General features: G+C 43.8%; 1 protein-coding gene across 3 annotated transcripts in view; it reads left to right on the forward strand.

Moving 5' to 3' along the window:
* The first annotated feature begins 5,478 nt into the window (after positions 1-5,478).
* LOC146570112 (pleckstrin homology domain-containing family A member 7-like) overlaps positions 5,479-17,191 on the forward strand; it is a 150,299-nt gene continuing 138,586 nt past the window's right edge. For all 3 annotated transcript variants that reach the window (XM_085282941.1, XM_085282942.1, XM_085282943.1), the window contains exons 1-3: positions 5,479-5,591; positions 5,722-5,798; positions 5,957-6,014. In XM_085282941.1, coding sequence (XP_085139067.1) covers positions 5,509-5,591; positions 5,722-5,798; positions 5,957-6,014 — 218 coding nt within the window. In that variant the 5' untranslated portion in view covers positions 5,479-5,508. The remainder of the gene's footprint in view (positions 5,592-5,721; positions 5,799-5,956; positions 6,015-17,191) is intronic.

Raw genomic sequence — 17,191 nt, forward strand, 5'->3', positions numbered from 1 at the left:
ACCCTAAGCTGTGGCGTGAATGACAACGGAACAATATTGGCTTTCGGTGAAGTAAGAAGCAACAACTTTTAGTCCATTATTCGCAGCATTCAATCGTTTGCCAGAGAAGCATTCTGAAACATTCGGATCCTTTTCAAAGTCACTGTATCCAGACTCCAGCATGTCTCAGAGAGAAGATCCAAAAAGACAAGCTTACCTCAGCTCTCTTCCCTGGGGTGAACAAGTAACGCTTGGAAGAAATGCAGAATGAAAATCTCATGAACAGAGAGAAGATTATGTTCCTCATGGAAGAAAATGAGAGAAAGAGCGCTGAATTAAAAAAACTGTCCGACCAACTTCAAGAAAAGGAAGGTATTATTGGCGAGAAACAATGAGATCTCCAAGACATAGACAAAAAGCTCCAGGAGCTCCAAGGAAAGCTTGATGAAGAAATCCTCCAAGAGAAGAAACAACAGAACATAAAACAGAGAGAGCTGCAGTGTGAACTCCAAAACATGGAGAGAAAATACAGTGGGGTGCAGGTAAGCCTTGATAAAACCCTGCACAAAAATCAAGAGTTGCTTCAAGAGAAAACGCAACATGACATAAAACAGAAAGAAATGGACCGCAAGCTTGAAGACACGGAAGAGAAATACTCTAAATAACGCTTGATGAAACAAAATAAAGAGTTTCTTCAAGATAAAGAGCAATAGAATATAACACAGAAAGAAGAACTTCCTCTTCTCCAGGACTTTGAGAGGAAAAATAAAAAAAATACAAGAATTTTATAATAACATGAAGTACAAAGCAACTGAACTGGAAGAAGAAAAGGACAAACTGGAAAAACAATGCTCAGAGATGCAGAGTAAGATCATTGAAATGCTGAGAAAAAACAGACAACTTGAGGAACTTTCTAACAACTTGAAGTCCCAAAACACTGAAATACAGGCTCAAAAGCAACAAGAAGAAAAATCGCATGAAAACCTGCAGTGTATGTTTCAAGAAATCCAAAGAAGTCAGCAGTTAGAAGAAATGCACAACAGAGAAATACAGAAATGCACAAGGCAAAGCTAATACAAGAGGCAACATCTAAAGAACTAAAAGAAAAGCTTGATGAAAAAGAAGCAAAATTTGCAGAAGTGGAGAAAAGATGCAAGAAACTTGACACACAAAATGCAGAAACAATCGATGAGTTGAAAACCCTCATCCTAGAGAAAAAAAGTGCCGGATCAGTGCCTGAAAAAGAAGCAAAAACGCTTCCTCTTTTTCCAGAGGAGGGAGACTGCTGCTCCTCACCTGATATAGCCTCCTTTTTCTCCACCTCTGTTCCATCTTAATTTTCACCCCTTCTCTCCCCCCCTTGCTTCCCTCTTTCCCTTTTTCTCCTAAAACCTCTCCCCTCACCTTTTCATCCTTTTTCTTTTTCACCCTCACCCTCATGTTTCTCCCTGTTGAAAGGCAGTTTTTCCTCCCCACTGTCGCCTAGTGCTTTTTCCTCTTCTATCTTTCCTTTACTCTCTTCTTCACAAGCCCACCCCCATCCCCCCTCCATTTTCTCCGCCATCTCCCTACCACAGGGTAGGGGGATGGGGGGGACAATAAACACAATTGGCTACATTTTACTTGTGTCTACGGAAGAAGATTAGGGCCACTGGAAAAAAAAAGTGGGCACGTCTTTTTTTTTCTTCTTTTCTTGAATTCTGAGAAAAAAGTCAGAATTCTGACTTTTTCATCAAAATTTTTTTTTTTCAGAATTCTGAGATTAAAGTCAGAATTCTGACTTTTTCATCAAAATTTTTTTTTTTCAGAATTCTGAGATTAAAGTCAGAATTCGGGGTGCGACCGTGGCTCAGGAGTTTGGGAAGCGTATCTGTAACCGGAAGGTTGCCGGTTCGATCCCTGGGCTCTCTGTCCTGGTCGTGGTGTCCTTGGGCAAGACACTTTACCCTACCGCCTACTGGTGTTGGCCAGAGGGGCCGATGGCGCGATATGGCAGCCTCGCTTCTGTCAGTCTGCCCCAGGGCAGCTGTGGCTACAACCGTAGCTTGCCTCCACCAGTGTGTGAATGCGCGAATGAATGAATAGTGGCATTGTAAAGCGCTTTGGGTGCCTTGAAAAGCGCTATATAAATCCAATCCATTATTATTAATTCTGACTTTTTTCTCAGAATTCTGAAAAAAAAAGAAATTTTGATGAAAAAGTCAGAATTGCATAGGCATGCTGGGTGGTAGGTGGAGAGCGGTTGAACTGATATCCTCGTGTTGGTGTTGTTCCCAGATCATCATACTAAATGTTGTTCCAGGATCAACATTGCAAGTGACCAATCAGAATGTTGTGACGTCATACTTTTGCGACTTCGGGAAAAACCGGCGTAAAACAAAAAAACTGTACTAAAGCTGCGTGAAACCGCCTCTGTCCGCCGATCAACGGACCCTGACCCTAACCCTAACCGTAACCCTTTAATAAACAGTAAGCAGAATTGATATTGTCCTTGCAACATTGGAATTTCATAAATGCACGAATGGCTTGGCGCGCAAAAGAATAACGTCACAACAATGTGATTGGTCACTTGCAATGTTGAACCTGGAACAACATTTTCATGATGGTCTGGGAACAACACCAACACGAGGATATCAGATCATCCGGTGGAGAGCAGACCCAAAATGCAGGAACCCTCAGACAAAAGTAAACTCAAAGTGCAGCTTTATTAGGTAGAAACAGCAAGGCTAACAAAAACATTAGCTGAGCACACAACATGGAGGAGTACGGCAATGACATGATGAAGACAACAGGGAAACTGAGGACTTTAATGCACACATGAGGTAATTAGGAAGATGCAACACGGCTGGGCAAAACAAGACACAGGTGAACTAAGTCAGACAAAGCTGAACATAACACAAGCAGGACAAGAGACTATCAAAATAAAACAGGAAACTACCACTGAGAGTGCGACATACAGACATAACAAACACAAAGGGAGACAATAAACAGAGACATGACTGGGGAAACAGACAAAGAATACAAAGAAAACAAACACTCAAAACCACTATGAGAAAACTAGAAGACTTCAAACATATTGTGCTCATATTGTGTTGGGCTAGCTATATGCTGAAGTACTGCTACCACGACCTGCAGTCGTTCCGATGTTGTGCATAATAAATAAATAAATAAAAACACCGGCCCACTTTAACCCCTGACTATTCCACACCATTTTGGCTCTTTTATCTATTTTTATGTGACATTCCCTGGTGACTAATAGGTGAACAGGACTTCCTTTCCTGTGTTGCTGTTCAGACTCAGATCAGTTTGATGTTTAATGGCCTGCATTGACGAAATAATAACTTCCCTCAAATGACTTAAAGCAAAAGTAATGTTAAGGTTCAAAGATTGAGGAAGGAGAGTACAAACAACCAGGTCCAGAAGATCTTGGTCAAACAATTGATTTTAATGATTACACGCGTGGGAAGATCACCACAGACAGCAATTGATCTTCGACTTAATCAAAGCATACACAGATTTTTATAGCATCAGGGTTTGAATTAATGACGCCCCTTCATACGTCACAGACAGAATATATACATACGTCAAATCAAAACCACAATGACTTTTAACACGGTTTAAAAGAACGTTGTCTTCTATCTCGTCTGGAACACGAGCCCCACATCCTGCCAGACACTGTTCCTCTTTCCAGAGACAAACATGACCAACTTCTCACCTATAAATGAGTCTAACTAATGTATGTGTGTGTGTATGTGTTGACCTTACATGCTCTCTCATCTCACCCGTTGCACTTCTGACCTTTTACCAGACCAGAGGCTCATCCTTATGTGTAATAACCTAACTGAAACTATATGTACTATGTTGAATAAATGTTTTAATCAAGAACCTCTACTAAAAGCTTAATAAAAGAATATAAAAGTATAACAGACAATTTGAATAACCTAGTAATTCAAATAGCCTCGTCTAGCCTGCTCCTCAGAATAACTTAGACTCTGCTTTCACTTCTGCAAACTCTCTGCAACTTCCCGTCAACTCCTGCAACTTAGTCTTTCTGAAAGACACACACTGTTTAAACCTCTGAATGCAATATCAATGCTGCAGATTATATTATTAATGCAATGGTAATGATGATGATTATTTAACAATAGCAGTAAAATAATTTCCCTGCTCCACAGTAACAAGTCCATTTTCAAAATGTAAGGAGTAAAAGTACACAGTTGTCTCAAGTACTACTGAAGTAAAGTACAGAGACCTGAACATTCTACTTAAAGCACAGCACTTGAATATATGGCTGTAGAAAGGCAACAAATCAGGCTTTTTTTCTTTATAAATGTTTCCTGTGGAAAATGTATATTTTATACAGATTTATGGGACCATTTAGTAAAAGACACAAAGATGTCATTGCAAAGATGACTGATGGTTTCTGACTGGACTAGAACTGGTGAAACTGTGAAAATAATAATCGCTTAAAAGTCACAATTTTGAGCTCAGGCTGATTGCTTCTCATACAAGCTTGCAGCACATAAACAGAGCCACAGCCAGGACTATAGACATTAAGTCCAGATTGCTTTGGCAGAGTCTCAACACTCAAAGAAATGGACAAGAATAAACTGGAAAATTCCTTTCACTGTAATGCTTTTTTTTTTCAATTAAATTTAGCCTAAAATCTGTTTAAACACTGGGTGATATGTTTTGTGACTGTAAATCTAAATGTGTGTCTATGTGAATACACAGACTGAAGTTAACAGGTTTAGAGGTAATGTTTGAGCCTCTGGTCATAATAAATGAAAGGAATAAGCTATCAAATGACAGTTCAGGGTTCAAAGCTTTTCTATCTCTGAATTAATTGGAGCTATGAGTGTAAAAGGAGGCAAGACGGACTGCTGAGTCTGGAAAGCAAGCAAAGATATGATTAAGCTTTGAGCTGCCATTTAAATTTAAATTTGTATAATAGGGAATAAAGTAATTGGTTAGAAAGTAACAACCATGAGATAAGAGATAACGAGAAATAACTTGTGTCAGCATAATGTGAAGGTGAGAAAGATTAACAGGGAGTAAGACTTAAAAAATGTGTTAGAGGAGTCTTTACTGAGGTGACAAAAGAGTACAAGGGCAAATTAGTTATAAGAAAAAAGAAGGCAAGAAGCGAGGCGGGGAAACAGAAAAACAAAAAAACAACAACCCTGCAATCTTCACTATATATACACAAACTCAATACATATACATATAAGCCTGGATGCTATATAATACTTCAGCTTCTGTCCGTTTTATATTCAGTTTATTGCCTATATTGGTATTGTTCAAAACACCAATGCATAAAAAAAATCGTTAAACCTGCTTTCCAGAAATTTTGGAGTTAATCTTCATCTGTTTAAAGCCCTGTTCTGTAACTGCCTGATCATGTTGATGCTCGGATGTACGGGCTTCCGATGAGTCCCTGAAGGCAGCGCTGGCCCTAGCAGTGATTATTGAGCTCCCGGGAGACTTCATGGAGAGGGAATGAGATGAAATAGGACTTGAAGCCGGATCATGGCGGCGCCTCTCGGGCGGGACACCTTACCTGAACACTGGTCTTACGGTGTCTGCGGGGACGGCAGGGTCTTCTTCATCAAGTGAGTGGGATAACAAACGCTTTATCGCGCCGTCTCTCCCGGTTTAACGGGAGTTGGCGGGGTCTGCCCGGTGTTTTCTTCCCGGCGGTGTAACAGGTGTTTTTCCCTCCTCTCTCTGTCTGTGCTGCAGCGATGAGACACGGACCACTACCTGGCTCCATCCCCGCTCCGGTCAACCTGTAAACTCTGGACACATGATACGCTCAGGTAGCTAGCTAAGCTAGGTCTCCAGGGCAGTTTCACCTGTGCTTATTTCGCATATTTGCTTATTTAACGGTGTTTGTCGCTGCTAACTTCACTATACGGTCCGGGCCCGACAAAGTTTCAAGTGTTACGAACAAGTCTGTTGTCTGGTTTTATTTTAGACCTGCCTTGCGGATGGGAGGAAGGTTTTACGGACGAAGGGGCCAGTTACTTCATAAAGTAAGTTCCTTACAGACATATACTGCTGCAGTCTCCGTTACTGCTACCTGTGCGTTACTTGAAGTTGCCGTGCAGCTTAATATGGCTCCTGGCTCGAACTCCCTGCTACTAGCAGGACTAATGACCGCTGGGACAGTGCGGATTTAAATGGGGTGTGCCTGGGGCTAACCTGCTGAACCTCTAATGACCTCACTGCTTTCATTTGTGCTGTGCGTGAGAAGCGGCTATCAGGTGTTTGTCATGTTCTCGCGTTCTGCCTTTTGGTACAGACCCACACTCATGTGTGTTTGCGAGCTTTTACGAGAGTTAATTTGTTATACAGTGATAAGAGATGATCTCTGGTTAACTTCCTCATATCCCAGAAGTAGTTTGAAATTTTTTTTTTGCATATTTTAGCTCCTGGATAACCTACAGAGTTTATTGTGTACTACAGGGCAGCAGATAGTTGTTTAGGCTGATAACCATGTAATAAAGAAATCCTGATGGACATGTGACCTCTTTCAAGATTACCAGTAAGCAGACTTGCAGCTTCTTAATACTAACCCTCTATGATCAGGTTCTACTAACCATTGTATAGAACTGTATGGTTTGGTTGTTGGGCTCACAATATACTATAGATGTGTTATAGAAGGTTTTCCACCATATATCTTTAACTTGAGATTTAAATGTAAAGGCATTTAAAATTGGCAGGTTAATGACTCTGGTAATTAGGTCAGTGTTTAATTGACTTGTTAAAGCTATGGGCCAGTGATGGGCTCTGCCCAAGATAATTACTGTTGTTGTTTGAATGCATTGTTTTGTAAATGCATTCATATCATATTAAAGTTGTATTATAAGTTTAACATAGTCAAATAAAAAGACTCCTACAAACAGCTGTAGGAAAGAAACACAACTCTCATTGCGTACATAACAATTAAACCCTTCTGGCAGACTGACTCTTATGTAACACAAGCTGAAGACACACATGCATACCTACACCCATGACATAATCTGTATTATCAAGAATTTTACAGTGTAAATATTATATTATGGTTTGCAGGTAATCTTAGTAACCTGATTACTGACATTTGATCCTTAATCAGCGGTCTTTTAATAAGCTTTTCCGACCCTACAAATTAATTGTAGGGTCGGAAAAGCTTATTAAAACTCAGATTATGTGAGAGTCAGGCCCCCTGCTGAGACACAGTCTGTAGTCTTCTCTCGGTATCAGCTGTTCACTGCAGTGTGAGGTATGGTTTCTTTTCTTTTTTGGGGGGGGGGGGGATAACAGTGCATGGGGTTTTTTGGGCGTCAGTGACGGACTTATAAGATTAGGAGTAATGACAAACCTTTTTGTTTTTGTCTTTAGTGTCTCAGATGGATTATTTTATATATATATATATATATATATATATATATATATTCAAAATTCCCAGGAATACTGATCTACTTGGTTACACTTTTGAGTTTTTGCTGAAACTGCTTGAATGAGATTAAAGTTTATTGTCATATGCTGATAAAATGCACAGTAATACTGAAAGGTGTTTCTAAATTGATAAACACCGTAAATATCAGCATGATCTTAATCAATAAATGTGTGAATTATGGTGGGAGTGTGGATATAAACTCAGTGCATTAGCTGCTAAACATTATTTCTTTACTGTCCTGCGTAATTGTATCCTTATAGAAAAGTGCCAAAAATTGACTGCAGTGAAAACAACAATGAAACTGTTTTACAAAACCTCACAAAAGATGCTCACTGGTTTTTTGTTTTGTTTTTTTAGTTGATATCTGATAAGTGAAAAAGATGAATGTCTTGGGGCTGTGTTGTGTTCTGCCTCGTTATCCCTGATGCAGGAGCTTATCTCTGCATCTTCAGTGATGTATGAAATGAAAGCAAAATTCTCACTAGAAAAAAAAATGCTCTTTGACCCTCCTTTGTCCTCTCAGTGAGGTAAAACTTTAAGATGCAGTTATTTGGCGACTTTAAACTTTAAAAAGATCTTTTTATGAAAAAAGAGTCATAAAAAGAGTTTGGAAATTCAGACCATATCTTTGTTGTAAAGAGTCTAGATCGGTTGAGCAGAATAGTTTTGTGTGTTTGGCAGTGTAATCCAGCAGACAGAGAAGGAAAAACACTTGTTTAGTGCCTGAACAGAAAAGTTTGGGACTTTGGTGGTATTGACTCGGAATTTCACTCTGGGTTTCATTCAAAACGTGAGACTTCAGATTGCAAATGTGAAGACACGCTGAGACCTACAAGGACTGGACAAATCGTCATGTAAAGGCTTTTTTTTCCTACCAACTTTGAGAGGATTGAAAGTCAGGAGGGAATTCAATAAACAGCTGGAACTAGCTGGAATTTTAGCAGTAGACAGAGTTATTGTATGCACTGAGTTTGAGATTGCGTTATTTGAAGATAGTTAGAGAGGCAAGACAAAGATGGTTTGGACATGTGCAGAGGAGAGAGTGCAAATATTGGATATATGATGTGAAATATGGAGCTGTCATGCAGGAGGAAAAGAGGAAGACCACAGAGAAGATTCATGGATGGAGCAAAGGAGGACATGTAGAGGGTTGGTGCAAAAGCAAAACAATAAAAATGTTTTATTTATCCATCCAGCCATCCCTTTTCCTTCACTTATTCAATTCAGGGTCATGCGGGGTGGGAGCCTATCCCAGCTGCCATAAAGAGAGCAGGGGTAACCCTAAAGAGGTCTCCAGTCTGTTGAATGGCTAACCACCATTTATTACTGATTGTTTATATCTTTGGAAACCTAGTTTAGCATTCATGTTTTTTTTCCTCTGTGTAGGTATTTACATAAGCTTCTGTAGGAAGGAAGGTTAACACCTGTTAGAGCGCTCATGGGCCACTCAGTTGTTCAGTAATCAGTGTTTTTAAGGTCCTGAAATGTCCTTAAAACGCCCTGTGGCCGGGCAGGGGGGAGAACACGTCCGCAAAACGCTGTTGCAACGCGACAACATCCGCTCTCTGGGCCTGTGTGAGATGGTCATCACAAGGGAGGGAGGCGGGTATGATAGAATTTGGCACCTCAGGCCCCAACTCATCTCTCTCCTTCACCAAGCTCACCAGAGAAGCGGTTTCAACCTCTCGCCACAGTTTGAGGAGATTGAGGTGATAAATCTGCGTGGCTCCTCCCCTGTCCGACCGAGCGACCTCATAGTCCACGTCCCCGACTCGCCGTGTGACCACAAAGGGTCCTTGCCACTTGGCGAGCAACTTCGAGCTGGAAGTAGGGAGTAACACAAGCACTTTATCTCCCGGTGAAAATTGCCTGAGCCTAGCCCCTCTGTCATACAGGCGTTGCTGACGCTGCTGAGCCTGGAGCAAATTCTCCCGTGACAACCTCCCCAAAGTGTGGAGTTTTGCTCTCAGGTCCAACACGTACTGAATCTCATTTTTGGCGGGGCTCGGACCGTCCTCCCAGCTTTCTTTAATCAGGTCGAGCACCCCACGTGGCCTCCTGCCAAACAGCAGTTCAAAGGGAGAAAATCCCGTGGAGGCCTGGGGCACCTCCCGCACTGCGAATAACAGAGGGTCTAGCCAGTGATCCCAATTGCGTTCATCCTCGTTAATGAACTTCCGAATCATGGACTTTAAAGTCTTATTCAGCCGCTCCACCAGCCCGTCAGTCTGAGGGTGGTAGACGCTGGTCCGAATAGATTTAATGCCCAGTAATTCGTACAGTTCCCGCAGTGTACGAGACATAAACGACGTGCCCTGGTCAGTCAGTATCTCTTTCGGGATTCCGACTCGGGAGATGACCTGAAACAGTGCCTGCGCCACACTCTTTGCAGAGATGGTGCGCAGCGGAACTGCTTCCGGGTACCGTTGCGTAATCCACCAGGACTAACACAAAGCGGTAGCCGCGTGCACTCCGGTGAAACGGCCCGATGAGGTCCATGCCGATGCGCTCAAACGGGACCTCAATGAGGGGGAGAGGGCGCAGCGGCGCCTTCGGTATGGCCGGCTGGTTAACAAGTTGGCAGTCCGGGCAGGACGCGCACCAGCGGCGCACATCCGCTCGGATGCCCGGCCAATAAAATCGGGCCGTTATTCGCTCCAGAGTTTTCTCATAGCCCATATGCCCTGCCATGGGGTTATAGTGGGCCGCCTGGAAAAGCGTTTCCCGGCGGCCCTGCGGCACCAACAACTGGGTGTGTGTTTCCTCTGTCTGAGTGTCACGACTCACTCGATATAATCGGTCGTTTAATAAGACGAAACGCGGGTAGGTCTGCGCGGCCTCAGGGCGCACCACGTGACCATCAATAGCCATCACTTGGTCAAAGGCTGAGCGTAGGGTGCCGTCACGAGACTGCTCCAGTGGGAAATCACCCATGGGGGACACTTCCGGGGCCGGCGGGACGTCCCGTGAGGGACCCGCCGGCTCCTCCCCCCCGGAGTCAGTGTCGGACGACCCCGCGTCACCGCTGAACGCCGCGCACACGCTACACCCCGCTTCCGGTCGTGATCGCACCCCCGCGTACTGTCCCAGTAGCTGATGAAACCCCGGCCAATTGGTACCCAGAATCAGGGGGTGCGACAGGCGCGGGCTAACCGCCGCCGTTACTCTATGCGTTTTGCCCTTATACTTTAATAACAGCGGCACTATGGGATACCTGTGAACGTCACCATGCACACACCTCACCTCCACCCATTCTGCCTCCAGCAATGCCCCGGGGCGAACCAAGCTTTGGTGTACGAGGGTCTGCGTGCAGCCCGTGTCCACCAACGCCTGGCGTATACCCCCTCGAGTCCTTACCGGAATACTGTATGTCCCTCCTGGACCGGGGGAGGGTGCTGGGGCGCCAGCAACACGAAACACCTGCCCCACTTCCATAAGCGGACAATCCCTCCTCAGGTGCCCCGGCTGCCCGCACTTCCAACACTCCGGCCCCGGCGTCTGTGCTGCTCTCCGTGGCTTGGGGGCGGCTCCACTTGGCTCGGCTGCCCTGGACGGCACCAACGCCGCGAAAGGGTTAGTGGCGCCGGCAGCCGCTCTGCCTGCCCTGGTGCCGGCACACGGCGCCTCGGGGCCGGCACCGGGGCCTGTTTGTTCGGCCTCCGTCCGGCGTCCCCGGGTTCCCCTGCTCCAGCGGCAAGGTGGTCCTCCGCCAGCGTCACCGCTACCTCCAAGCTTGCGGGCCGGTGGCACCGGACCCATCTCGCCGTCTCCGCTGGCAATCCCTCCGTGAACTGCTCCAGCACCACCTTGTCCACCAGCTTCGTCTCCCCCTCCGATGTTCCCGGTTGCAGCCAGCGTACCGCCGCGTCGCGCAGCTGCCGGGCCCAGGCGAATGGTCGGTCCGTTGTAGCCAGCTGACAGGCCCGGAACCGCCGGCGGTGGTCTTCGGCGGTGAGCCCTAGCCTGTCCACCACCGCCCGGCTCACGTCCGCGAAGCTGCTCCTCGACGCCGGAGGCAGACTCAGGGCCGCTGTTTGTGCCTCCCCGGACAGCAGGGGGAGCAGCCGCGGAGCCCACTCCTCCCGCGGCCATTGGCAAGCCTCCGCCGTGGCACGGAAGGTCTCCAAAAAAACCTGTGGGTCGTCCCCGTCCCCCATCCGGGGCACCGCCACCGACAGTGGCGAGGGCTTCGGCGTGGCAGCGGCCCCGACCAGCCGCTCCAGAACTTGCGTCTGCCGGTCCGTCTGCTCCCGCAGCGCGGCCAGGTGGGCACGCTGGTCGGCCGCCTGATCCCGGCTCATCGTCGCCATCTCCGCCAGCATCTGCGCCAAGAATTGCAGAGGCTGGGCGGGCGGCGCGGCCTGTGGGTCGGACATTTCCCCACCGGCACTTTCCTGGGTTTCGGCACCACTTGTGGAATACACCAGGCACAGACACACGCACACACAGGTAGGTACAGCCAACTTCCACATTTATTCAAGTGTTGTTGTTTTGACAGCTGACTCAGTCACACAGTCTGACAGCTCACGAGCCCAGCTGATCTCTCCCCTGGCCGCTCCTCCTCGTCTCACTATAAACACAGCGGAGGGAGACCATCATCAGTCCATAAACAACATCAGCTGTTCTTACCGGCCTCGCAGCGCCGCCCTGATGAGCCTTCCGCTCCACTCCTCCCCTGCAGCTGCGCCCGGGGCCACGCCTCCGCCACACGCCCTCAGGCAGATTTAGTGCTTTACATTTTCTCTGTGCTGAGAGAATTAAGTGGCATTGCAGATAACAGAGAGAAACGATTGGTTATGTTGCACTTTATGGTTTTCTTTGTGTGGAAGCTCTTTTTTTTTTTTTCTTTTTTTTTTTTGGCTTATGTTTAAATACTGTCTGCTTCATTGCAGATCACTATTTGTGGGGTAATTAAAAATCTTGTAAGCCGTGACCGGGGATATACATTTTGGTTGGGATTGTCTAAAAATAATCCTGAATGGGGATATTGAAAATACATAAAATCTGCAGTTACTGTCTTTTTAAAAATATCTAGTCTAGTGTATGTTTTTTTTTTTTTAAATAAAACCTTTTATTTTTGCAACACTTTGATTTAGCTTGGCATAGCGCTCAATCTGTGATGTAATTGGCCATCAAGCTGTTGGCAGGCAGTTTCTTTGTTTGAGATGCATATGGCTTCAAAGTATGTGGTGCAACCACCACCACCACCACAGCCTTGATGCTTTGCGTCGTCTTGATTGTGATGCACCCTCGCATTGCGCCACATATTCTTGAGGAGCCATTTCTGTCTCAACAGTTCGTTTCATACTAGACGTCCTTGTAGCAAAGCTCTCTGCGAGCCTGATGAAGATGCCACGTATAACTCACACTTGGGACGTGGGACTCATGTGGTCGCATGCTCTCCTGTGCACATATACATGTTCACACTCGCATCTCTGAACTCTCTGAAATGAATGTGGGGAGTGGCTTCACTGGTCCGTCATCACAAAACAAAACACAAAAAATAGGAGGGTGTCTCTGGGCTTAGTGCGACTGTGCGTTTGTAGAAATGCTAGTTCATTTTTCTGTTGTAGTGGGGATTTGACCTGTTTGATGGTTAAAGAGTGCATGATCTTTAGTGTCATTATACAGAGCACAATGCAATTGGGCTTGGATCAGAGATGATAAAAAAAACAAAAAAAAAAACAATCCCCAAACTAAACAGCAACCTAAAAGACAAAAATAGACTTAGCCAGTGTAAAGTGTCAAAGCTTGCAATATCTTAAGGAGTACACATCCCTCTGACGTTTGATTCATTCAGACTGATGGCAACCTGTTGGCAGTCTATCTGTATTTATCTATTAAACAGCAATTATTTGCAAACCTTTGACAAGTCGAACTCCAGCTATTTAGTTTCTGGACAGGTTCCAGAACGTTCTCCAGTCCAGCTTGGAATTGGATATAAATATATAAATTGTAGTACATACAGTCCTATGAAAAAGTATTTGTTACATTGTTTCAGTTAAAACAAATTTTCTTTAGATAAAGATAACTCATAAAAATGAAAGAAAATACAATTTTAAACATACCTGGAAAAATATGCAAATACAAATGTGGATTAAAAAAACAACAACCAGATTTTAACTCTTGAAAACAAGAAGCCTCCTGCTTTGCTGAAAACTATTTTTTTAAACTCATTATACCTCGATTGGGATTCAAAGTAGATACGATGCTTTCAGCTCTTTAGGTTAACCGCAGTAGAAATAGTAATTTATAGCATTACATGCACATCATTCTTCAGTGACGCTCAAGCATTCAAGTGAAATAACAATAAGCACATTCCTGAGTCTTTGGGGGGGTCAAGCTTCAGGTATTTCAGGTATTCTTAAGATGATAGAGATACGTCTGGAACAGGAACAAACATTTTAGTTTGTCCTTGTTTTAATTGGCTTATGGCTGATATTTTTTTGAACAGAAAAAAACCCATGGTGAATTAATAACACTCTTGACATCTAATATCCTTTCCACGTCAAAGCCATACTATTTATCTAGAGGCCGAATTTATGTAACAGCCCCCCAGGACTCCATTGTTGGAGCCTCATCTATCTGGAAAAATGCTTTTCATGTTTTTATTACTCGCAAAAAGGACGATGCAGCTCCCTCTGTGTATCTGTGCGGATTTTGTTTGGCCACTCCGTGACACTGCTAACAGCGTGTTTTTTAGAAAAACAGCTCAATTTTATTCCTTTCCCCATTACAGCACCTATTATTGATGTCCTGTTTTAAGGTGGACTGGATGTACCGACCAGTTGATTGTATCACATGTAATCTCAAGTCTGCTTGCAGATTTGTGGAGGTGAGGAAACGGGCAGGGTTTGAACATCTTTTTCCAGCTCTGTTCCTGCATTATTTAGATATTTCTGACAGTTTTAACCAAATGCAGTGCTATGAATTCTCTCTTTGGAGAGACTGCGTGAAAGTGTACTCTGTAACCTCTTATAAACCAGTTCTTTTTCATTCATTGTTGTCTATGTGCATAACCTGTGTCTAGCTTGGTGACTGGAGTCACAGTGTGAACATAGTCACAGGTGAAAATGTTTAATTTTTTTGTCACAGCGACACAAGAACGTGATTGTCTTCAACATATCTGTGCGGCTCCCAGAACTGTTGATGAGCTCACTGTAGACAACAATCAAGAGCCAGATCGTTTGTCTGCCCCTGGCTGTTTGCTTGGTTACTTCATTTCCGTCTGTCCCCAAACTCGGATACAGTTGTTCTTTGCCTGGACTTGCTTTAATAATCCTCTCTTATACTCTCCCCTGGACAAGGGGGATGTAAGTATGACTTGGGTTTGTTTGACGAGTTCCTCTGCTGCAGACAAGACCCTCTCACGTAACCTCTCTTCAGAAGTTGTCCCGAGGCTGTTTGTTTAAGCATGTTTGAAATAGTTCCCTGGTTGTACCCGTTTTGTGATTTTTTTTTTTTTTTTTTTCGCCCTCGTAGCTATGTGCATGCACACAGACATGATGTCTGATTCTGTCTTCCCCCGAAGGGCCTACAAACAGATTTTCTTCCCCCTTATTCTGCAGCTACACCCAGCAGGGGGCTCCTGGTACAGGGAGGTGGGGAGCATTGCCAGTCTGGCCCAAGAAGGGATAAAATTCTTGCAGGAAAGGCTGCATGACTATAGCTTCACTGGAGGGGATTGAAAGAAGGCAGGGGGCAGTGAGGAAACCTGAAACCAATGCCATACACACACAGTGAAACAAAGAAGTAAGTGAGCAGATCTGAGAGATGTCAGATTCCTGTTGGGTAGATCAGCTAGCCCAGTCCTGCAGGCTTCAGTCTTGTCTTTTGCCATTATCCTGGATATTACTTTATCTGGAAGTAGCTTTTTTCCAACTTGTTAATGTTTTATGTGTTTTTTTTCTCTATCAAACAAAAATACCAAATGTTTTAGGATTCTTAGATGTAAAGTTTGCAGTCATGGTTTTGAAAAAAAAAGTTTTACCCATCAGTGCTTCATAATAAATCATGTGGTCCTTAGGAGCTCCTTAAATGACTTGAATATAACTTCAGACAGAACAAAACACAACAGGTTTTACCATTTCTTTATTTATCTAGGAAGTACAAAGCTAAAATGCTGAAACAGTATGCGAAGAAACTAAGTATACCCCATGATACCGTAGCTTGTAGACCCATCTTCAGAAGCAATAATTTGAATGATTCTGTATAACTTTTAGTCTCGCACATCATTTTGGAGGAACTGTGGCCCACTCTACAGAGTTGCTTCAGTTCATTCAGGTTTGCAAAATCAGATTCTGGGGTAAATTTTCTTGGAAATCCACCTTGGGAAGACTGGCAGCTGTGTTAAATGTTTCCTTGTTTGTGAATAATCTGACCATAGATTGATATTGTTTGGAAGTGGGCTTATAACACTTCTTACATTGATAGGAACCAACAATTCCTTCTCTAAGATCATTGATTACCTCCTGGATACCTGATTGTTTCCTGATTGCTGCCAACACCTCTGCTTTTATAGGGGTAGGTACACTTTGTCAGTTATCGAGTACATTTGTATTAGCAGCACCTGGCTCCCACTTTCTCTCTTAATTCTCATGGAAGCAGTAAATGTGGACTTAGTTTTTCACATACTGCTTCTGCATCTTTGCTCAGTTTCGAAATGATGACCTGGTATAATATGTCATCTTGTTGTTGTTCATCTGAGATTGTATTTACTTAATTTCTAGACCTGCTAAGGACCAGACGATTTATTATCGTTATTTAGATATAACGATATTTTGATATGTAAAATCTGCTACAAATATAAACACTCGAGCTTTGCCTGAACGACCGTGACACTGACACTGAAAAACTAAGGATGCAGGTTGTGATGAGATGATGATCTTCAAAATTGTGTTTGGTTTAGGGCTGCCACGATTTGTCGACTAGTCACGATTACGTCGACTATCAAAATCGTCGACGACTGATTTAATAGTCGACGCGTCGTTTGAAGCTTTGTAAGATCACAAAAGACGCAGGAATTAGTAGCAGGATTTAAGAGTGTAATAACGGACTGAAACAGAAGATGGCAGCACTGCATATACAAGGATTCCAGCTGCCGTTAAACCCCGAAGAAGAAGAAGAAGAAGAAGCAGCTGTGTCCCAGAATTCATAGCGCGGCCCAGCTTAGTTTCCAACAATGGAGGCAGCTAGTTAGTTTTAATATTACTCTTATTATTCTTTCTGGGTCACAAAATAAACGTTTAACATATTTTCAGCCGAGAACGTAGCTGTGTAAACCTCAAATATCAGCTCAGTTTATCAGGACACCACATATTTTCAAAAGCGCTCCGACGTTTTCGGAGACGTCTGTTACCCACTAGCTCGATAGCTAGCCGGGGGCTAGGTCACTAGCGCCGTGAGAATACCGGACTCCCGGCAAATTGTTTTCAAACCCACCGCCGTCTTTCGCTACTCAGGTTAAATATATATGAGTCACTTAGATAAATTAAAAATGTTGTTGTTTGGCTTTTTTTTTTTTTTTTTAGTATTTTATTTGTTCCTGAGTAAATCGGTTTGTCTGAGATTAAAGTTATAGTTTTTACACAGCTGAATAAACGTCAAGCAGACAGCTGATTATCAGAAGTGTGAGATGCTGGAGAATATACTCCGTTGTCCTGTTATATTTTAGATAGCAAGGAGTTTATTAAACTTCACCGAAACAATCTGCAAATTTCATTAAAATTGAATAAACTATCATCTTGTCTTTATTTTTAGTTAGCACCTTAA

This window comes from Mchenga conophoros, linkage group LG7 (assembly GCF_057382185.1).
Source record: "Mchenga conophoros isolate Kocher_MC1m ecotype Shallow Benthic linkage group LG7, M_conophoros_male_GT1.1, whole genome shotgun sequence".
Taxonomy (NCBI): domain Eukaryota; kingdom Metazoa; phylum Chordata; class Actinopteri; order Cichliformes; family Cichlidae; genus Mchenga; species Mchenga conophoros.